The sequence below is a fragment of the Bos indicus x Bos taurus genome, chromosome 6, assembly GCF_003369695.1.
Source record: "Bos indicus x Bos taurus breed Angus x Brahman F1 hybrid chromosome 6, Bos_hybrid_MaternalHap_v2.0, whole genome shotgun sequence".
Classification (NCBI taxonomy): domain Eukaryota; kingdom Metazoa; phylum Chordata; class Mammalia; order Artiodactyla; family Bovidae; genus Bos; species Bos indicus x Bos taurus.
The window spans coordinates 112879056-112901545 of record NC_040081.1 but is presented as its reverse complement, the minus strand read 5'-3'; the positions used below and the strand labels follow the sequence as shown (position 1 = coordinate 112901545).

The following is a 22490-nucleotide window of genomic DNA, read 5'->3' as shown; positions in this document are numbered from 1 at the left end:
GAACAGTATTCTGTTGCATGGGCAGACCATGTCGTTTTATCATATACACTTCTTAACCATCTAAGAGTCATAGGGTTTTGAGGTGTCACGCGGCACTTTAACAAGTCCCAACGCACCTCCTTCTAAGTGAAGAGAACTGAGCCCACGGAGGGCAGAGAGCCACCTCCCCATCCCCGCGAGCTAAAGCTATGCCCACCCTAGTACATTCATCCCACACAGGCTCTCCCCTCACATAAATCCCAAGTATCACCTCGAATAAAGTTACCAGGGATGAACAGTTGGCAGCAATGTATATTTCTGATGAAAAATTATAAATTTCAAAATATTAAAGGCATTCACCAAAGTTCAGGTTCTAAAGCTTCAAAATGTAAAGAGAAAATACCTAGGAAGACACAGTCTTGTGCTGCCTTACACAACCAAACACATGTGGATTCCATTACCTCGTTTTTTGGCCTGAACCACCATTTCTTCATACTGCTGCCTGTGTTTCTGAGCTTCTTCAGCTGGCTTCGCTGGGAGATTTCTTGATAGGAAAAAAAAAAAGATTTTTCCACCATTTTAAATATTAAAGAGAAACTTGGAACATCATTTACTAAAAAATGAGAAGCTCAAAGACGAAAACTACCTTTGTTAGATGATAAAGACACAGCTCTTTTAAAACCAAAAAATATATTTTTTTTACAAAAGTAAAATAAAGCTCATTTTTAAAAACTTGAAATCTGAAGGTTAGCAAAAAGAAGAAATTAGCAATTACCCACAAATCCAACAGAGATAAACACTTAAATCTTTCAGTGTCTTTTTTCACCCCAGGTCTCCAAAGAAACTGATTTGACCACATGCACTAATCACTGTCAGCAGTCACCCGTGAAGTACTCCAATGGTGTATATTACGTATATGCACGAATCTACTCCCTGGCCTGTTTTTCAGTGTGCAAGTTTCACACTAGCTGTGCGGTTCACCTGTCTCATATGTATATCTATATATATACATACACACACACATAGACTCATACAGCAATTCTAAACACCTAAATGTGGTGGGCATCTTCTAATTCTGGTTAAAATAATAAAAGGCACGTTATCTTTCCGAAACGTGCTGGTGACTCTGCTGGCCCTGGAGAACCGGGCGGGCGGCCATGTCTGCTGGCTGTGTGCCTCGCAGTGTCCCCCGCGCCCCCCGCGCTACGCTGAACGACCGTCTGTACTGCAGGGCAACAGCTCGCGTCTCAGGCAGTGCCTCAAGGGCTGAGCTTCACAGGGTGGCAGCTGTTACCCACAGTCCCTAAGTCCCTACCTACCTGTGAGTCCGCCGTGTCTGAGTTTCTCTTCCCATCTACCCATACATCCACAATGTCCAATGACCAAAAATTAACATTGGAAGACACACATTGCTTCTTCAGACTTCATCAATTTTAAATGTCAGGGTTGGCAGGGACCTTAGAAATTCTAGCTCAGCGTTTTGCAATCTCTCTTAAGATTTAAAAAAAAAAAAAAAAGCTGTGGAATCTTTCTGCTCAAAAACAGGGTTCTATGGAAACCTGACGCTTAACTAGAGATAAGCTCTGGCCTGGTACGATGGATCAATCCCTTTATCTAACTAGGGTCTCCAAACACGATCCGCAGGCCAGTCACCAAAACCGATCTCCTCGTCAGTTCGAGGCAAACCAGAGGTTGGAGGGGAAGACCCTTGCTAGGCCCAGCCAGCCCGTTTACTGCAGCACGTCCCAGAGAAGCAGCAGGCGAATGCAGGCACCGTCCTGCCACTGTCTAGGGCGCCTCCGGAACACCCTCTGCAGGGTGTTCGCTCTGCTGTTTTTTACAGTTACAAGCCAGTCTATAATAACAGTTCTGCAAGTGTTTAGACATGCTAAATTAAAGTCACTTAACGGAAAATCCGGGTTAAAACTTCTAGGTTAGGGCTTCCTTGGTGGCTCGGTGGTAAAGAATCTGCCTGCCAATGCAGGAGACTCGGGTTCAACCCCTGATCCAGGGAAGACCCACATGCCACGGAGCAGCCACCCCTCTGTGCCACAGCTACTGGGTCTGTGCTCTAGAGCCCAGGAGCCACAACGAGAGAAGTCACCGCAGCGAGAAGCCCGCATCCTGCAACGAGAGAAGAGCTTCTGCTCTCCACGTCCAGGGAAGAAAGCCTGAGCAGCAATGAAGACCCAGCAGAGCCACAAATAAAAAGTAATTAATTAAAAAAACCCACTTCTACGTTACATGAAACGTTTCCAAGTCAGTCGTGCTATAACACAGAACGCACACCAGCACAGGGACGGGGAGGAGCCCGTGCTTTTAGCAAGTGTTGTGCTAACGTGTTCTCTCCCTCAGGACCCAGTCCTTTGCTAATGAAATGGTGACCAGCAAGCGGACTGATCCCCCAGAACAAACTCTCTACAGACTCTCGGTCAGACTCACGCTGGCCTGTCCTCCAGGATGAGTGCGGTGGTGGAGAGAGGCTCAAAGTCAAGATTCTTCCTCACATTCTGCTTCGGAGAGGGAGGCTTGCTAGGTCGTCCAGCCTTGTCTTCATATTCCTAGGACAAAGAGACCAGGGATAACTCCAGGCCTGGCTGTAACTTTGTAACTCTGAGGTTACAAAGCCCTTCTCAAAGTAAGAAAGCTGTTTTGTTACGAAATTGTCAAGTCCTTTAAGTTGACTTTGAGGATGACACCTTGAAAATATCTCTTGCTCTTTAGAAGGAAAAACTGCCAACAAAAGGGTTCCTACAGCTCTGCAGTTCAGGCCATCACTTCACAGGGCCCGTGGGCTTTCGGCACGGGTAGGAAGTCACTGAAGATCTCATCACTCCAGCTGCCCCTCGGAGGGACCACAAACATGGACTCAGGTCTATGTATGTTCTGGGTAAGAGGCGTGTACTGTTTTCTGGACACGGTAAATTTAAATGATTGCTGCAGTGCCCACCAGGAAGCTCAGAGTAAGAGTGACAGCCAATTCTGGCACTCCTCTGAACCCCCGGCTTCATCTCCCACTCCCATCCTTAATTTCTAATGCATTTCCATTTATTCCACTGCGTTTTATCGATTTTTGTTAACTTTTCAAATATTTTCCAAAATGAGGAAGGAGTTAAAAAGTTTTTGCTTGCAGGTGCTTAAAGCTGTTTCATTTTCTTAAACCAGAAACATCAAAAAAAGAAATTCTTTAACACCTATGTATGAAGCCATCAATGCCAATTGGTACATAAATAATTGTGCTATGCCCTGGAAATCTTGGAGCAGCCTCCGCACCTCCAGGTCACTAATCTGTCTTGTGAACTGCAACCACAAAACCTCAGTCACACCTGGTGACCCACATTCCAAACACCCAACCAGCAGAGTTCAGGGGAGCCAAATAACTTGGACCAAAGAGTCCAGTTTCTAAAATTATGTGTGTGTGCACACACACACGTATGTGTATATCCTTGCGTGCATGGGCACATGCTAAGTAACTGAGTCACACTGACTCTCTGCGACCCTATGGATTGCAGCCTGCTGGGCTCCTCTGTCCATGGGATTCTCCAGGCAAGAACAGTGCAGTAGGTTGCCATGCCTTCCTCCTCTGTACCCTTGCTGCTGCTAAGTCGCTTCAGTCGTGTCTGACTCTGTGAGACCTCAGAGACGACAGCCCACCAGGCTCCCCCGTCCCTGGGATTCTCCAGGCAAGAACACTGGAGTGGGTGGCCATTTCCTTCTCCAATGCACGAAAGTGAAAAGTGAAAGTGAAGTCGCTCAGTCTTGTCCAACTCTTAGCGACCCCATGGACTGCAGCCCACCAGGCTCCTCCGACCACGGGATTTTCCAGGCAACAGCACTGGAGTGGGGTGCCACTGGGTCTAGTGGGGACCTAATAACCTCAGTGTATAGAGGTCACCTGGAAAAACACTGAATAAATTCCTCAGGACAAATTTTTTTTAAGGCTATATCTCTGAAAGTCACAATGGACGTCTGTAGGAAAATATACACATTTTAATTGTACACAAAGCCTTTTAAGAAAATACTTCATGTAAAGCACAAACAAGATGTATTCCTAGTTAGTTTAGTTTCTGTGCCCTTAGCCTTCTCAAAAATAAAACCCAGCATTTTCTTGTTGTCTATTACAGACAAGGCTCTCAGGACTCTCCCTTAAGCGAAGGCCACCTAGCTGGGAAGGTAGATAAACATCAGAGCAGTTGGCCTAAGATTTAAGTGAGCACTCCAGACGCAACCAAAGCAGTATCAGGAGTGGAAAGTGATGAACTGCTAAGTGAGTTCTATTAACTCTAGTTGTTAATGGCGTGTTACTGGTAAAATTCTTTGGCTAGCAATTATTCTGTCAGACAGAAAAGCCTGTTGAGGTTTCTAAAAAGTTTAAAGGAAAAACTACTTCCTCAGAACCCACAGGCTGTGAGAAGGGTGTGCACCAAGAAGCAGGTGGGAGGGGCAGTTTCTGTACAACTGGATGCACAGGGTTAGACGGCGCAGCATTGTTCGTTGCTGCTGTTCAGTTGCTGAGCCATGTCTGACTCTTTGAGACCCCCTGGACTGCAGCACATGAGGCTTCCCTGTCCTCCACCATCTCCCGGAGCTTGCTCAAACCCATGTCCACTGTGTCAGTGATGCCATCCAGCCATCTCATCCTCTGTCGCCCCCTTCTCCTCCTGCCCTCAATCCTTCCCAGCATCAGGGTCTTTTCCAGTGAGTCGTCCTGATGTAAAACAGTTCCATGAAAATCTAAAATGACCTCCACTTAACCAAAGCTGGGAAAATGGACTCATGTTCAGCCATTAATATACTTGGGCACCTCCATGTGCCAGGCACTCAGCTGCAACTTAACACGGTAATAAACAGCTATGAGGGAGTGTCATACGTAGCACCCGATGCAGAACCTTGAACTTTATAGGAAAACTACCTAGAGCTGTGCTCAGAAAGGTTCTGAGACATGTTGCGTTTTAACGAGCATTGTTAATGAACACCCTGTAAAGGGCTACTCATCTGCTGACCCTGGTCTGATGAACTACATGCCAAGGCCAAAGAAGCCGAGACCCAAGTTAGATGCCCCAGAATGTGGATGCCCATTGCCACTTGCTTCTGTGCACTTTATCTCCGTGACAATCTCTACGGCAGGTGTCACCGTGTTTTACCAGCAGAGCCCCTAAGGTTGAGAGTGAAGTGACTTGCCCCCACGCACAGCCAGCCAGGTGCTGAGCCTGTAGGACTCTCCTCTCCAGCCCTCTACGCAGGCCCGACCTCCCCTGTGGATACATTCACACAGGTGTGCCGCCATGGAGGGAAGGGCCCAGGGCCCATTTGAGTCAAGTGTGGTCTCTGGGGCCAGAAAGGCCCGGCAGCAAATTCAGATCCACCGAGAACCAGCCTCAACCTTCGGCGAAGCACAGCCTAGCCTGCCGGTGCCTCACTTCCACATCTGCAAACAGGGTAACAGCACCTGGCAGAGGGGGCTGTCTCGGAGTCGGGAGAGACTGTGAAGAGCCAGCACAGCCCCCGGGCAGAGGGATGCTCCAGGAAGGCTGGCCAAACAACAATCAAGAAGCCCTGCAAAGTCTGCAGAGAGCACAGATATGAAAAGGAGTTGTAACGTTAATTAAATGCCTTGATTTGTGATCTTTAAAAGATCGGTCTCTTCAGTGGGAGCTCAAAGGCTCCATCACAGATGATAAAACACAGCACAGCTGTAACGAGCCACGTGCTTTCCAAGGGCTTTACACACACAGAACTGGCTCAACTCCCCGGCTCACACCACCCCCCGACCCTGAGAGACAGGACCTGCAGGGGTGGCGATCAGGAGGGGCTAGAGGAGATGAGCAGGAGCGCCCAGGCTCTGCAGCCACACAGCCCACCGCAGACTGCCTGGGCCAGAAGCAACTCAGTCATTCACATGCAGTCTAAACGAAGCTTTCGACTACGACACAAACCTGTAACAGCCAATTAAGTGCAGACGCAAGGCAAATACTTATGATTTAACCACATACTGCACTGCATGATTAAAAAAACAGGCCTGTCCCGTCCACGCTTGCAATCCCAGGGAAAGCCTCTTCAACATTCTAAACGGCATTTCAGAATACGAACAGCTCTGGAGATGGTTAACAGGTCCTACTCCAAACCTAGTTCTCACACTGTTACCTAGAGACGTCAACAGTAAGCTCATCTTCCAAACCGGAAGCTCATCTTCCAAACCAGCATCAGGAACAAGAGAGAGGACGAGTCACTTTCAGGAAAAAAACAACTTTCAGCTATGAGTTTATCAACATTGAGGTCAGCATGTGATGTGGCAAGAGCTGGGGATTTGGAAGCAGAAAGACTCAGTTCTAAGTCCTGGCTCTGACCTGAAGCAAATCATCTTGCTTCTCTCTTAGCCACAAAAAGGAGTGACTGTGAAGACTCCTGTGATGATGAGATGATGGACATACATGCAATGGCTGCCCATAAAGTATGAGCCCTTTCCGTGTGCCAGGCAAACGACAGGGTCGTCCCTGCCTCAGTCCAAGTCACCGTTCTAAAGTTTCTTCTCCTCCTGGGGCTCTTACAGGATCAAGTTTCAAAGTTTCCTGGTTTAAACCAAGTAACAATGCCATTCATTGCTGTGCTCATCTGAAGTCCTACCGACTAATGAGGATAAAACATCCATTCAAGGAACGGCTACAGATTCCAACACCCTGTATAACCCGAGGGAATTTAGAACGGGGTTCTTCAAAGTTCTAGGGGCAAATCAGTTTAACTGGTCATGACAGCATTTTTTAAATCAAACAATTAAAAAAAAAAAAAAAAAACCAGGGCGCAAACAGTAAGGAGAATGTGTTTCAGCTCTATGCCTAGTTATAGCTGTGCCTTTTGATAGCACTGAGTCTCAACCCAAACTGTCTGACCCAGGGATAGGAGTCGGGGGTTGTGCCAAACCAGGTTTGCAAGCCACTCATTTAGAACAGGTCACAGTCCCCGCCTGGAGTGGTTTACCTTGTATGCTGCTGGGAAGGAAAGACCAACACCAGAGAGAGACAAGAAACAAAACCTACTGTACCCCACCCCCCAAAACCTAGCGTACACAACCAGGGCCCCAGTGTGGGGCGTGTCTGATAACCCAGGAAAAGGTCAGGAAAAAAGCAGTAAGCAGGTAAGCAGGCAGGGAGCCCAGGCAGCTGAGTAGGGCCTTGACGCCACACAGTAGGGCCTCGATGCCCCCTCATGTGTGAAGGGGACGGGCAGACCCCAGGCCTGAAGGGCTCATTCTGGCTGGGGCAGGAAGATGCCAGCAGAGGCTGCGAGGCCAGGGCAGATAATAAAACACGCCGTGAGAGGGCAAGCCACAGCTGCTGGAGCCCCAAGGACAGGACACCGAAGGCTGCAGAGAGGCAGAGAAAGCATTTCCTAAAGGGGCTATCTCAGCAGACAGAGGATGGGGGAGCCAGGCTAGAAGCCACGAGGACCAGGCATCCTGACAGCACGAGAGCAGCCAAGAGACGACGCTCAGCAGGCCTCTCTGCAGGGGGAGCATGAGCACCTTAAACCGGGAATGATGCTGAGTCAAAGTTCTGTTCCAGATTTTACGGTCTCAATAACGAGCTACCTGGAAGCAATGGGACAGGCTGAGAGCAAAGGAGAGAGAAAAAAAAGGAAGAGCCAGACTTGGTGTAGAGCCAGAGAGTCAACAGCCCGGGGTGCGACGAGCCCGTTAAATACATCCAACGGCAAGGTCTTCCTCCTGTGCATGATCGGAACAGCGCTAAGGATGAGAACAGCGCATGAGACTCCGAAATTGTGTTTACTCTGCTGGTTAAAGAAGAAACGACAAAAAAGTCTGCCTCAACAGACATTTGCCTAAGAGGAAACGATCAAGATTCCCAGACAGTGAAAAGGAGGAATTCCTGGGAGGATGACCAGACGGGCATCGCTGTTACTCCCAGCACTGAAGAGTGCGGTAAAAGGCAGCCATTTACGCCCCAACGCGGCAATAGAAGCCCCCCAGCTTCCTGAAATCTACCCCAGCTATAAGCAGAGAGGGCCATCAGTTAACAGCTGTGCTTACGCCTTGGACTCAACTGGTTACAGCATCAAGATGAGCTTTTAAAACAACCAGAAGGTTTCAGAGGCATGTCTAGAATAAAAGCACAGCAGGTCACTACCTGGCACCTATTAGAAAACTGCCCCGAGCCAACAAGAGCGACACCACAGCCACCGCCTGGGCACAGGCGAGGCCCGTTCCGGAGAGGCACTGGAGTGGGCAGCAGGCCTGGGTCTGAACCAGCAGCGCGACCTTGAGCGTGTTTCTTCAGGTCTCCAAGCCTGTTTCTCCATCTTTTCAAAGGGAATGAATCAACCTAACACACAGCCATAGCAGGGGTCCGAAAAATGCCAGGGAGTGTTACTGTCACTGTTACTACAAAATTATTTCTCACAGTATTTCCCCGCTAAGAGGGGTGCTTAATAAGGCTGCGCTGAAGACCAGCTGAATGTCAAGCACCCAGAACACTGCAGCGGGCTTTACGCTTTGCCCTTTGTCATGAGCAACTTCTGGGGAGGGGTGAGCGTAGAGTTGGAATGTGGGACACGAGACGGGTTTTGTTTTGCCATTTTCAGCGGGTAGGAGTAGCCTGAACAGGTCTTACAAACACTGGGACTTCCGAAACGACAGTCCTCTGTGACCAACGAGGCTGACCTCACAGTAAGAGGGACCCCGGGATCCTCTGAGGGGCCCCTCCTACTCCACCTCTTTCACCTACTTACCAGTCTTTTCCCCAGAAAGCATCCTCTAGGTTACCGGAAATGCTGGCATTTGGGAAACAACTCTCAGGAGGCCTGTCATAGTCCTTCCAAAACATGTAGAACACAGACGTGCCTCTGTGGACTGGTGAATGAAATGGAATAAATCTGAACTATGGGTTTTAACAAGCCTGCTTACTGTTGCCGTCTGACCACTTTTATTTGCACGTGGAGCGAACAGTGGGAGGAAAAGGGGGGAATACAGCCCCGATCCCCGTACAAAGGCTTCCCCCACTGAGGCCTCTAAGAGGGGTGCCTGGCCTGTCCTCAATCTCAACACCGGCTTGCAATCCCCTTGTGGGTGATGAGAATCATGACGCGCCGGTGCTCTCTTTTACAGTCTCCCACGGTACCCGTTAAAACTCAACCCTTTCCAGGGCACCGCAGACAAAGCACGGCAGTTGAGGAAGGCGCAGCAACGCGGCCCGCATGCAAGCCGCAGCTCGCTGGAGCAGATAAGATGCGTGGAGCGCCCACACATGGACACGGGTGCAACCACGCGGGGGCCTCCGGCCGGGGCCGGGCCGGCGGGTCCCCCGGAGGGGCGTGCGCGGGCCCGGCCCCACTCACCATGAACGCCGCGGGGCTCAGAGGCGCGCGGCCGGCGGCTCCATGCCCGAGCGGGCGAACGGGGCTCCGCGTCGGGACCTCGGGGCGGCGGCTCCGGCAGACGGGCGGGCGGGCGGGGGCGGCAGGCCGCTCAATCGCGCGCAGACGCCACGCAGCCAATCCGCGGCTCGGGTTCGGCACGTCAGGCCTGGCTCACCGAGGACCTGGGAGCTGGGGCGGGGCTGGGGCGGGGGAGGACACCGGGTCTCCGGGCCCGCTAGGGTCCCTGCACCGCCGGCCAGGCAGGAGGGTCACGCGGCGCCCTCAGGACCCCCAGGTGCCCACGCGGGCTGGGGGTTCTAGATGCGGGATGCCTGCTCCGATACAACCGGGCCTGACTGCTGCCAGCACTGAGCGAGTGACTCTGCGCGCTGAGCACAGACACCACGCTGCAAAACGCTCCCTCCGAAGGCCAGCGGCACAGCGCCCGGCAGCATGCGCAGACCTCTGCTTTGTGAGACTTTTGAAAAGGAGAAGCGTATGCTACCAGAAGGAACTGCATAAAAATAGTAACACTGGTAACCTCCGGGGAGTGGGGTGATGGCTGTTTTCTTCTCTTCTTTGTACTGTTCAGTTCAGTCGCTCAGTCGTGTCCCACTCTGCGACCCCATGGACTGCAGCACGCCAGGCCTCCCTGTCCATCACCAACTCCCGGAGTCTACTCAGACTCCTGTCCATCGAGTCGGTGATGCCATCTAGCCATCTCATCCTCTGTCGTCCCCTTCTCCCGCCTTCAGTCTTTCCCAGCATCAGGGTCTTTACTGTACTACGGTTCAAACGTTTTCCACAACAATATCAGTTCAATTAAAACGTCAGGCTGCACACAAAGGTAACAGCAGAAACCTGGCGAGTGACACCTTCTGGGGGACTGGCTGGGAAGGGGCGGAATGTATCACCCGGGTGACAGAATTACTATCTTGATAAGCATTCTCAAAACTAATTGAATAGTACGCTTCAGAGGAGAGCATTCCACTGTCTGCAGATCATACCTCAGTGCTTTAAGTCTTAAAATCTGCCGTGAGGTCAAAATGATTGCTGGTCAGCCCATGGGTCCAATGTTCACAGGCTGAGCTCTGGGTCTGAGACAGCACAGACCCTGCTTTCGTGATGGAAACTCCCAACTCCTCAGACCATGGAAGGAGGCTTTCCCCAGCTGACTTTCTGAATAATAATAGCATTACCAAGTTACCACTAGAAACTTCACTCAGAAACCTACAGTGTCCATCAAGCTGCGGTTGAGAAGTCAGACAGCAACAAGAAATTTTCATAAGTCGCTGGCAGTTGCAGCCATTTTAGAAAGAACCCAGCAGTGTCTTATATATACAGTTCAATACACACCGACACATCTGAGCGGCTAAACCACCACCACCACCACCACACTTGTAGGAATCTATCCAAAAGAAATAAAAAATACATCCACAAAACGTCTTGCTAGCAAATATGCACAGCAGCATTATTCATTGTAGCCCAACACCAAAAGAAAGCACTAAGTGAGGACGGGATACACAGCACCTCCAGCAGTGAACAGGGGCACTGATACATGCTGCACACGGACAGCACGTGGGCGAGCCTCAGGGCACCGCGGGCTGAAAGGCAGCGAAAGGTAATGCGCATCATTCCATTTATATGAAATGTCTTTGATAAGCAAATCTCTCCACATAAAGCAAATCACTGTTCACGCGTGGAGCTGGAGGTGGAAGCAGAGATCCACTGCAAATAGGCATGAGGGAACTTTCTCGAGTGATGAAAATATTCTACATCTGGATTGTAGTGACTGTTGCGTAACTGTTTAAGTTTATTAAGAAATCATGAACATGCACACTGAGTGAATCTGATGGTATGATAATCATACCACAATAAAGCCATTTGTTAAAAGTAATAGGATAAAAAGGGAGAGGCTGATTCTGGCTGGAAGGATTAAGGAAAGCCTTGTTTACAAAACTTACTCAAAATCTGGAAGTAAGACAAATGCATGGGGGAGAAGTGTCTCTTCAATTTATACCTGGATGTTTTTAACAAGCCTGCCTGAAGTTTTTAATCCTCTAGGAGATAAGCCTGTGCTACCTACCACTCGATTAGAGCCCAGAAACTGTGAAGTGACGTACTAAGTTGCACATTTATGTCCAACCTAAAACTTAACTCCAGAGGTGATGTTTTCTTACCCTATTCATTTATTTAAACCTAACCTAGCAATCTTCTAATTCCTTGTTTGGTTTTATGTCTATAACTATCTACTTCCTCAGATGTCTTTGGAATAATTTTCCATCTTACTGCTTCATTTCACACATCTCCTCAATGTGTTAAATGAATCTTTAACCCATGATCATTTTTTTAAAAAAGGTAAATGTCATCAGAGAATGGTAGAGTAACTGTTTTCCATGAAGAGAATGAAGTGACCAACAACTGAGGTCAGTACACAAACCTGGCTGGATGCTGGTTCACCAAGAACAGTGCGGCGCAACTAGAGAAAGCAAGCACGATCTGGTCATGAACGTCGGCTGAACGTGGTCGCGGCCAGCTGCTGTGGTGGAAATCACTGATGATTTTTTAAAGCCTGATGACAGCTTCATGGTTGTGTAGAGCACTGAATGGTGCTGTATTTAGGGGTACAATGTCATGATACCTGCAAGTCACTTTCAAGTGATTCCATTTTTTAAAACTAGAAAGGCAGGATGAAATGAATACGGCAAAACGTCAACAACTGTTCAGTCTAAGCGGAGCATGATATACGGCTGTTCCTCATTAAATTCTTCCTTGAACCCTTCTCTAGGTTTAAGGTTTTTCTTCACAAGGGGACTAAACCAGTACGAAGGCCGACCTCATCTTCAGAGCTCATCTTAAACACTTTCCCTGCAGAAAGACTCTCTCCCCTCCCCTGCAAACTACAGCAAGGCCCTGTTCGCCTCCCTCCTCGCATCAGGTTCTGTTTCCTCACAGCACTTAATCACACCTTGTAATTACATGACTGTCTGATTAGTACTTATTTCCCTCAGGAGACTCGGAAACCTCTGAGGGTGGGGACTGGCTGTTGTCTCTCCACCACTGAAGACGACCAGAGCCCCCAGCACAGAGGAGACACGCGGCCCGTGTGGACTCCGCCATTCTCCCGTCCGTCTTTTCGTCTCTCCCAGAAGCACTCACGGTGCTTGGCCCTAGGACTAAAGATGACCAAGGCTCCTGTCCTCACGTCCCTCACAGACCAGCAAACAGACGATTACCACTCTGCGGGTGCTCGGTCCTGTGACGGAGAGGAATCAGGGGGATCCAAGAGCCCCAGGAGAGGCAGCCGACCCAGCCTGAGGAGTTACTGTGTCCTTCCAGAAATAAGTCCTGAGACAGGAAGAGAGCTCCTTCTGGTCTCAAAGACAGGTGGGGTTCTCCGCCTCTCCTACCAACATCTAGTCCATGGTGAGCCTACAGGCTCACTGAATTAAATATGAGACGCACATGTTAAGATATGCTTACCAAAAACACACTGCTGATCTCCTCTGGCAGGTCGTAACCTGCAAGTTACTTTAACAACAGTTCCTACCACATGTTTTACATCCGAGTACCATTTATAAAGTTTTAACTATATACCAGGTGAGGACAGGCTGAATTTACTAAAATTTTAAACTTAAAAAGAAGAAGTCAACAGAGCCTCTACTCTATCTCAGTATGGCATTATATTTGACTTTCATCTTAATTCACCTGTAAAGAATTCTGCCTCCTGAAGTTTCTGAGTTAGCCAGAGCTCATTCCCAGGCTACCAGCACACTGGATTTATTTCCTTATTGATTAACCTACAACATGGTGGTCTCCACCCTTTGAGGTCAAGGAGGTGAGACTGGGTGATGTGTTCCATGCAGCACCCTAACACACTGCTGACAAAACCCCGCCTTGCCACAGACCACTGGGTTTCACAGGAAAGCGCCGGCTCCAGTGCCCAGTTGAGGAAAACTGGTTAAATAAACGGAGATATGGCTACACAAAGGCCGTAACTTAGTGCGTAGAAACGAGATCATGGGAGAATACTTAATGATATGGGGAAATGTCTATGATGTCATAGAGATAAGAAGAAAGTCTACAAAGTGGCGTGCTTTGAAATTTTGAAATTCATTCATCCATTTAACAGGCTTCCCTTGTGGCTCAGACAGTAAAGAATCCTCCTACAATGTGGGAGACGTGAGTTCGATCCCTAGGTTGGGAAGATCCCCTGGAGAAGGGAATGGGTGCCCACTCCAGTATTCTGGCCTGGAGAATTCCATAGACTGTAGAGTCCATGGGGTCCCAAGGAGTGGGCATACCTGAGTGACTTTCACTTTCATCCATTAACAAATTTGTATTAACCATCCAATAAAGCCAGGTACTGTTCTAGGCCCTGGGGAGAAAGTGACTGAAAAGCAAACAAGCTCTGCTCCTAAGCTTCGTGATTCATATTCTGGGAGGGGTCGAGAGGCAGGCACTAAAGAGGCAACAGCAAGTGCCCAAGAGTTTACGACGGAGAAGAGCGCTGCAGAAAACAGCGCTCTGGCAGAGGACGGGCCTTCAGACAGGGTGGCCAGGGAGAACCGCTTAGAAGACGCCACCTAGGAGGGAGCATCTGAGCTAAGACGGGACGAGTCTTATTCAGCCCCCTCAACCACGAGGTGAGTCAGTCCTGTGCTAGGCGGAGGGATGGCCCCAGACACGCCATGTCAATCCCGGGGACCTGTGACTGTTAGCTTAGGTGGTAGAAGGGACTGCAGGCGGGACTAACGTCATGGGCCCTGAGATGGGGAGATTATCCTTCATTATCTGGGTGGGCCCAAAATAACCCCAAGTGTCCTCAGAAGATCGAAGCAGAGGAGGATGTGAAGATGGAAGCAGGGGAAGGCAACACGCTGAAGGAAACAACTGCAGCGCTGCAGCCACCAGCCGAGGAAGGCCAGCAGCTGACAGAGCCCGGGACAGGAGGCACAGGTTCTCTTGCGGGGTCTCTAAGGGGACCAGCCCTGCCTACACTTTGATGTCAGCCTGGAAGATTCATTTCAGATTTCTGACCTCCTAACTATAGGAGGATAAATCTGTATTAAGTCACCAACTCTGGTGGTGATTTATTGAGGAGCAGCAAGAAACGAGCATAGGTACCGTCTGCACCCTCTCCCCACCCCCTCTTTTCCCAGACGGAGCAGCTGAGGCTCTGAGGACCTTCCCAGTTAAGTGACAGCTGGTCAGGGCCAGGGCGCAATTCCAGCCAGGGCAGTCTGGCTCCAAAGCCTCTTCCTATCAACTCCCCTGGTGCACGGCCTTCGAACTACGACTTCAGTTTACCACAGTCGTGCCCCCTCCGTGGTCCTAAGGCCACACTAACTATCAGACACGGGCACAGGATCAAGGAACAAATGTAACACTTGCCTGTTAACTCAAGGATACCACGGAGTGGGAAAGACTGAGGGCAAGAGAAGGGGCAACAGAGGGTGAGACGGTTGGATGGCATCACTGACTCAGTGGACATGGGTCTGAGCAAACTCCAGGAGAGAGTGAAGGACAGGGAAGCCTGGCCTGCTGCGTCCATGGGGTCGCAAAGAGTCGGACACGACTGAGCGACTGAACAACAACAATGGAGTTTCCAGTGGCAAAGAGAAAACTCCACCTGAAGGGCTTCCACACGCTGCTGCTGCTGCTGCTGCTAAGTCGCTTCAGTCGTGTCCGACTCCGTGCGACCCCACAGACGGCAGCCCACCAGGCTCCCCCGTCCCTGGGATTCTCCAGGCAAGAACACTGGAGTGGGTTGCTGACAAGATGCAAAGCGACATTCTGAGTGCAACTCAGACTAGTAATTTAAAGGACAGTTTAGAGGAAACTTAAAGCTCAGAGCCCTACTCCTCTCAAATCTGAGGTTTCTCCAAGTCCCACGTGACCGCTTGCTGACTACACCGCCCTCAGAAGGGTCAGCTATGCTCCATGCATCGCAGCCCAAGGCAAGCCAGCCAGGCCTGTGCCCATCAACCCCTGGGAAAGGCCCAAGAAGTGTCTTCCCTGCTGATCCAACAGTGCTCAGAGACTATAAAATACTCTAAAAATCTCAATCTTCCATTGGGAATTAGATTGATGTGGGAAAAAAAAAAAGCAGTTTCCTCTGGCTGTCAATATTTTTATATTAACACATTAAATTGTTCAGGGAAGTGCAGGAGCATTTGAAAGCTCCCAAGGGCCACCTCCCTACATCTTCCTTGGAAGCGGCCTTGATTCAGCTGCTTGCCTGGAACACACTTTTCTGGTTCAGGTTATTCAACAGGCTACTCAGCTGCAGACACGATCACCAGAGCCCACAGTCAGTCACAGACCAGGTTCAGAAGACGGACGGTCCCCTCTGAACAATCCCGGCCACAGCGTCTTCAGGGTCAGACTGGGCAAGTCTCCTGAGAGCCGACTGTGGACATGCCAGAGAGAAGCTGCACAGCTCTATCACAAGCGTGTGCCCGCGAGTGAAGCGTACACCGTCCCCTGGCTCAGAGGAAGGCCAGGGAGGGTAGGCAGGCAGGGCGCGGAGTCTCAGGTGAAGAGGGCTTTCCAGTTAACCCTGTGTGCCTCTGCCATTTGGGGATTCTACAGGTGTTTTTTATTCATGAACTATTTTTTATAATTTGAAAAAAAAAAAAAAAAACAATTTTTAAGCTATTTCAGATGTTATTCAAGACTGACTTTGCCAACTACAAATTTCCAAAACACACTGAACACTCCTGACAGTGACAAAGTTGTTTTATTTTTTTTAAGATTTTTATCCAGTCACAAGAGTAAAGGTCCCTGAGGTGAGACCAGAACACGAGAAGCCACTGACATTTACTGAGCTCTCACTGGACACCAACCACTGCTCCAGTAACACGCACACTTAAACACAAAATGACTGCATAGTTTTTATTTATTTTGGCTGCACCACGCAGCACACAGGATCTTAGCGTATCAGGGGTTGAACCCGTGGAAGCACAGAGTCTTCTAACCACTGAACTACTGTGACTACTGCCACTGGGACCACTGCCACCCTCACTTCCTGCCACTGAACCTTCACAAGCACATGCAAGAGGGGCATTACTTTTGCAGAGAAGGAGACCAAGGGTTAGGAGAGGCAAAGTCAAGTCAGCGGCCTGAAGCCACGCAACTGACCGCGAGTGGCCGAACGAGGACACAGACAAGGGGCTCCCTGCTCAAAGCAGAGTCCCTCCCAGGCCTGACCCCTCTGACCCCAGCAGGGTCTGTGGCCTGTTCGAACGGAACAGGAACGGAAACGAACGGAAAGACCGGCCCGTTCGTTTCCCGGTCTCGAGCGCCCACCTCCCCCTGGGAGCCCCAGCGGAAAGACTGGAATTGCGCCCCGAGTTCTGCCCTCTCAGACTGACGGGGAGAGGCGTCACTTCCACACCTGGAAAAAGAAGCAAACCTCCCTTGAGAAGCACTGTGCACCAGAATCCAGTTTATACTAAGGTATCTGAGGCAAGAGAGTTAAACTGCTCAGATGAATTAACTGTCACCACGACAACAGTAGGAGACAATCCATGCACCGAATAAAAACTGTCCAAATTAAATGACCCACTGCCATTTCCCTCTCTCCTCGCTTCCCCCTTTGTCTTCCCCAAACACCTCAAAGAAAAACCTGATACATAACGTGCTGCCTCTCTAAAATCCAAGATTAATAAGCATTAGACATTTTATACTCGTAGCTCAGTCGGTAAAGAATCTGCCTTCAATGCAGCAGCCCTGGGTTCGATTCCTGGGTCAGGAAGATCCCCTAGAGAAGGAAATGGCAACCTACTCCAGTATTCTTGCCTGGAGGATCCCATGGACAGAGGAGCCTGGCAGGACACAGTTCGTGGGGTTGCAAGAGCCGGACGTGATTTAGCAACTAAACCACCACCACAGACATTTTATAAGATAATCTTCTGCTAAGACTGAGACAGTCAATTCTTGGGTAGGTTGATAAGAAGTCCCCAAGGAGAAGAAAGGGGTCAGGAACCCTTGAGAAGGAGAAAGGGGTCCAGGTCTCTCAAGGAGGAGAAAAGGACAAACTTTTTCTACATTGCTTTGTCTTGGTCAATATAACAATGTATCTTCTTGAGGACATGTTTCTCCTTAACAAGAACCTTATGACTAATCTTGTTATCTTAAAATGTATATTGTGGAAGTGGGTCTGGTTCGGTTCAGTTCAGTCGCTTAGTAATGTCTGACTCTTTGCGACCCCATGGACTGCAGCACGCTAGGCTTCCCTGTCCGTCACCAACTCCCGGAGCTTGCTCAAACTCATGTCCATCAAGTCGGTGATACTATCCAACCATCTCATCCTCTGTCGTCCCATTCTCCTCTTGACTTCAATCGTTCCCAGCATCAGGGTCTTTTCCAGTGAGTCAGTTCTTTGCATCACGTGGCCAAAATACTGGAGCTTCAGCTTTAGCATCAGTACTTCCAATGAATATTCACAGTTGATTTCCTTTAGGATTGACTGGTTTGATCTCGTTGCCATACAAGGGACTTTCCAGCATCTTTTCCAACACCACAGTTCAAAAGCATCAATTTTTTGGCACTCAGCTTTCTTTATGGTCCAACTCTCACATCCATACACAACTACTGGAAAAACCACAGCTTTGGACGGACCTTTGTTGGCAAAGTAATGATTCTGCTTCTTAATATGCTGTCTAGGTTAGTCATAGCTTTTTTTCTAAGGAGCAAGCATCTTTGAATTTCATGGCTGCAGTCACCATCTACAGTGATTTTGGAGCCCAGGAAATAAAGTCTGTCGCTGTTTTCATTGTTTACCCATCTCTTTGCCATGAAGTGATGGGAACGGATGCCATGATCTTAGTTTTTTGAATATTGAGTTTTAAGCCAGCTTTTTCACTCTTCTCTTTCACTTTCATCAAGAGGCTCTTTAGTTCCTCTTCACTTTCTCCATCTGCATATGGTATCTGCATATCTGGGGATATTGATATTTCTCTCAGCAATCTTGATTCCAGCTTGTGCTTCCTCCAGCCCAGCATTTCTCTTGATGTACTCTGCATAGAAGTTACATAAGCAGTGTGTCAAGATACAGCCTTGACATACTCCTTTCCTGATTTGGAACCAGTCTGTTGTTCCATGTACAATTCTAACTGTTGCTTCTTGACCTGCATACAGATTTCTCAGAACGTAGGTTAGGCGGTCTGGTATTCCCATCTCTTTAAGAATTTTCCACAGTTTGCTGTGAATCACACAGTCAAAGGCTTCATTCAGCATAGTCAATAAAGCAGATGTAGATGTTTTTCTGGAACTCTCTTGCTTTTTTGATGATCCAACGGATGTTGGCAATTTGATCTCTGGTTCCTCTGCCTTTTCTAAATCCAGCTTGAACATCTGGAAGTTCCCAGTTCACGTATTGCTAAAGCCTAGCTTGGAGAATTTTGAGCATTACTTTACTAGCGTGTGAGATAAGTGCAATTCTGCAGTAGGTGGCATTGCCTTTCTTTGGGATTGGAATGAAAACTGACCTTTTCCAGTCCTGTGGTCACTGCTGAGTTTTCCAAATTTGCTGGCATATTGAGTGCAGCACTTTCACAGCATCATCTTTTCGGATTTGAAATAGCTCGGCTGGAATTCTATCACCTCCACTAGCTTTGTTCATAGTGATGCTTCCTAAGGCCCACTTGACTTTGGACTCCAGAATGTCTGGTTCCTAGGTGAGTGATCACACCAACATGGTTACCTGGGTCATTAAGATCTTTTCTGTATAGTTCTTCTGTGTATTCTTGCCACTCCTCTTAATATCTTCTGCTTCTGTTAGGTCCATACTGTTTCTGACCTTGACTGTGCCCATCTTTGCATGAAATGTTCCTTTGGTATCTCTAATTTTCTTGAAGAGATCTCTAATCTTTCCCATTCTATTGTTTTCCTCTATCTCTTTGCATTGATCACTTAGGAAGGCTCTCTTATCTCTCCTTGCTATTTTTTTGAATTCTGCATTCAGATGGGTATCCTGCCTTTTCTATATTGCCTTTAGCTTCTTTTGTTTTCCCAGCTGTTTGCAAGTCTTCCTCAGACCACCATTTTGCCTTTTTGCATTTCTTTTTCTTGGGGATGGTCTTGATCACTGCCTCTTGTACAACGTCATGAACCTCCGTCTATAGTTCTTCAGGCACTCTGTCTATCAGATGTAATCCCTTGAATCTATTTGTGACTTCCACTGTAAAATCATAAGGGATTTGATTTAGGACATACCTGAATGGTCTAGTGGTTTTCCCTACTTTAAGTCTGAATTTGACAATAAGGAGTTCATGATCTGAGCCACAGTCAGCTCCCAGTCTTTCTTTAAATATTTGGAAGAGCTCATCAATGAAACCCCCTCTAGGCTTGGAGATTTCTTTTTTGGAAGGTTTTGAACTACAATTTCCATTTCATTAATAATTACAGCACAATTTGGGTTATCTATTGCATCCTGAATGAGCTCTGGTGATGTGTGACTTTCAAGGAAGTGGATCATTTCATCTAAGTTATCAAACTTATGTTTGGAGAGTTATTTATAACATTCTCTTATCCTTTTAATTTCTGCAGCGTCTGCAGTAGTATCTCGTCTTTTAACTTCTCTTACTGATAATTTGGTCCTCCTTTCTTATGTCAGTTTTGTTCGCGTTTGATTTTGTTGATCATTTCAGAGAACCAGCTTGTGGTTTCTCTGACTATTAATTTTTGTTTTCAATTTCAGTGTCTTCTGTTCTCATGTGTGTTACTTTCTTCGTTTTGCTTGTTTGGGGTTTATTTGCTCCTTTTACAGTTTCTTAAGGTAGAAAATTAGAGAACTTTTCTCTTTTCTAATCAGACTGGCTTAATGCTATAAATTCCCTTCTTGGGGAATTTCCCAGAAGTCCAGTGGTTAAGACGCTGTGCTTTCACTGCCGAGGGCCCAAGTTTGATCCCTGGTTGGGGAACTAAGATCCCATAAGCCACACAGTGAGGCCAAAAACATAAAAATGTCCTTCTAAGCACTGCATCCCACAAATTTTCATAGACTGTATTTTTGTTCAGTTCAAAATATTCTCTCATTTTCCTTGTGACTCTCTTCTTGTCCCAAAACTTATCTAGAAGCATATGCTCAGTCGTGATCAACTCTTTTGTGACTCCATGGACTGTAGCCCACCAAGCTCTTCTGTCCACGGGAGTCTCCACGCAACAATAATGGATTAGATTAGCATTTCCTTCTCCGGGGGTTTAGAAACATGTTACGTGTTTAATTTCCAAGTGTGGAGAGATGTTCTTCTTATCTTTCTGACCCTGTAACTCCACTGAGGTGCAGGAAGATATTTTGTATAAACTGAATCCTTTCAGGTTATGGTCTATCTTGGTGACCATCCGTGTGAGCTTGCAAAGGTGTGTCGTGCTCTGCTGGGGTGTGGAGTCTCCTCCAACAGCAGCCCAGCAGCCTGGCTCGGTGACGGGAGGCCAGAGTGGGGCTGGTTCCCTCTCAGTAGTCCCATCAGTTACTCAGAGGGGCACTGGCGTTTCGTTCGTAACTGTGGATGCGCCGACCTGTTTCAGTCTGCCAGGTTCTGTGCCGTGCATTTTGCAGCTCTGCTGTTAGAACGCACTCAACGTGATTATGTCTTCATTGGTAACATCCCACCTTGTCCCTGGTGACTTTCTTTGCTCTGAAGTCTACTTTTCCTGATGTTACTCCATCTGCATTTTGACTAGTGTCTTCACCGCAGTGTTCTTTTTGCACCCTTTAATTGTAACTACACGTTTCGTATTTGGAGTGAATGTCTTTTAAACGGTATATAGCTGGATCATTGTTTCTGAACCCACTCTGACAATGTCACACACGATTGGTATGCTCAGACCGTTTACATTAAGGTAAATTATTGACACGTTTCAATTTGGGCCGTCCATCTTATGTGTTCTATTTTTCCTTCCTACATTTCCTCTTGCCTGTCTTGATTTCACTTCCTGGAACTTTTTTTTTTAGAATTCCATTTTAAAATATTTCATTTTTCGCTCTCTTTGTGAAGTTTAGTGGTTGATCTGAAATTTACAATATATATCTCTCACGATCTTATTAGAATCAATATTTTAGCGCTTCAAGTGGAATGTAGAAACATTACCATCATACCCTCTCCCCCTTCATGGTCTAGCTGTAATACATACTACATCGACATATGCTGAAAACCCCACAGAAAAACATACTTTTTGCTTTCAACAAAACATATTTCAAAGACCTCATTGAGAGAACAATGGTCTGTTGTGCTCATCTGGACTTTTACCATTTCTGTTCCTCTTCCTTCCTAATGTTTCAGGTCTCTTCTAGTATAATGTCCCTATTGTCTGGAAAACTTCCTTCAGTAATTTTTTTTAGATCTGCTGGCAACAAATTCCCTCAGTTTTCCTTTATCCAAAAAGATCTTTATTTTACTTCCACTGCTGAAGGGTATTTTTGCTGGATATAGAATTTGGGGTTGATAGTTCTTTTCTTGAGTTAAGTAAGACTTGCATTATTCAATAAAGCCAGAAGTCATGTCAAGTAGGTCCAGACGGACAGGTCACCGTGGAAAGTTCTGACAAAACATGGTCCAGTGGAGCAGGGAATGGCAAACCACGCCAGGATTCTTGCCGTGAGAACCCCGTGAACAGTATGAAAAGGCAAAAAGATATGACACTGGAAAATAAGCAACCCCCCAGGTCAGAAGGTGTCCAGTATGCTACTGGGGAAGAACGGAGGGCCATTACTGATAGCTCCAGAAAGAATGAGGCAGCTGGGCCAGTATGGAATCAACGCTCAGTCGTGGATGTGTCTGGCGGTCAAAGTAAAATCCGATGCTGTAAAGAACAATTCTGCATAGGAACCTGGAATGATAGGTTCATGAATCAAGGTAAATTGGATGTCAAGCAGGAGATGGCAAGAATGAACACTGACATGATAATTTAGGAATCAGTGAACTAAAATGGGCAGGAATGGGTGAATTTAACTCACATGACCATTATATCTACATGGGCAAGAATCCCTTAGAAGAAATGAAGCAGCATCATAGTCAACAAAAGAGTCCGAAACGCAGAACTTGGGTGCTATCTTAAAAATGACAGAATGATCTCGATATGTTTCCAATGAAAACCATTCAACATCACAGTAATCCAAGTCTATGCCCTGTCCA

At 47.7% G+C, this 22490-nt stretch overlaps 1 protein-coding gene and 1 long non-coding RNA gene across 5 annotated transcripts in view; one reads left to right on the top strand and one right to left on the bottom strand.

Annotated features, from left to right (window-relative positions):
- TBC1D14 (TBC1 domain family member 14) overlaps positions 1-22490 on the bottom strand; it is a 109057-nt gene that overhangs the window by 33575 nt on the left and 52992 nt on the right. For 3 of the 4 annotated variants that reach the window (XM_027545102.1, XM_027545103.1, XM_027545105.1), the window contains 2 exons: positions 2422-2540; positions 441-523 (listed from right to left, as the gene is read on the bottom strand). In XM_027545102.1, the coding sequence (XP_027400903.1) occupies positions 441-523; positions 2422-2540 (202 nt within the window). Of the gene's footprint in view, positions 1-440; positions 524-2421; positions 2541-9327; positions 9442-22490 lie in introns of those variants that run through there. The other variant, XM_027545104.1, reaches the window with a different exon arrangement.
- LOC113894549 lies at positions 9557-13338 on the top strand. The gene is made up of 2 exons (XR_003511615.1): positions 9557-9884; positions 11707-13338. It is a non-coding gene; the product is annotated as an uncharacterized LOC113894549 (long non-coding RNA).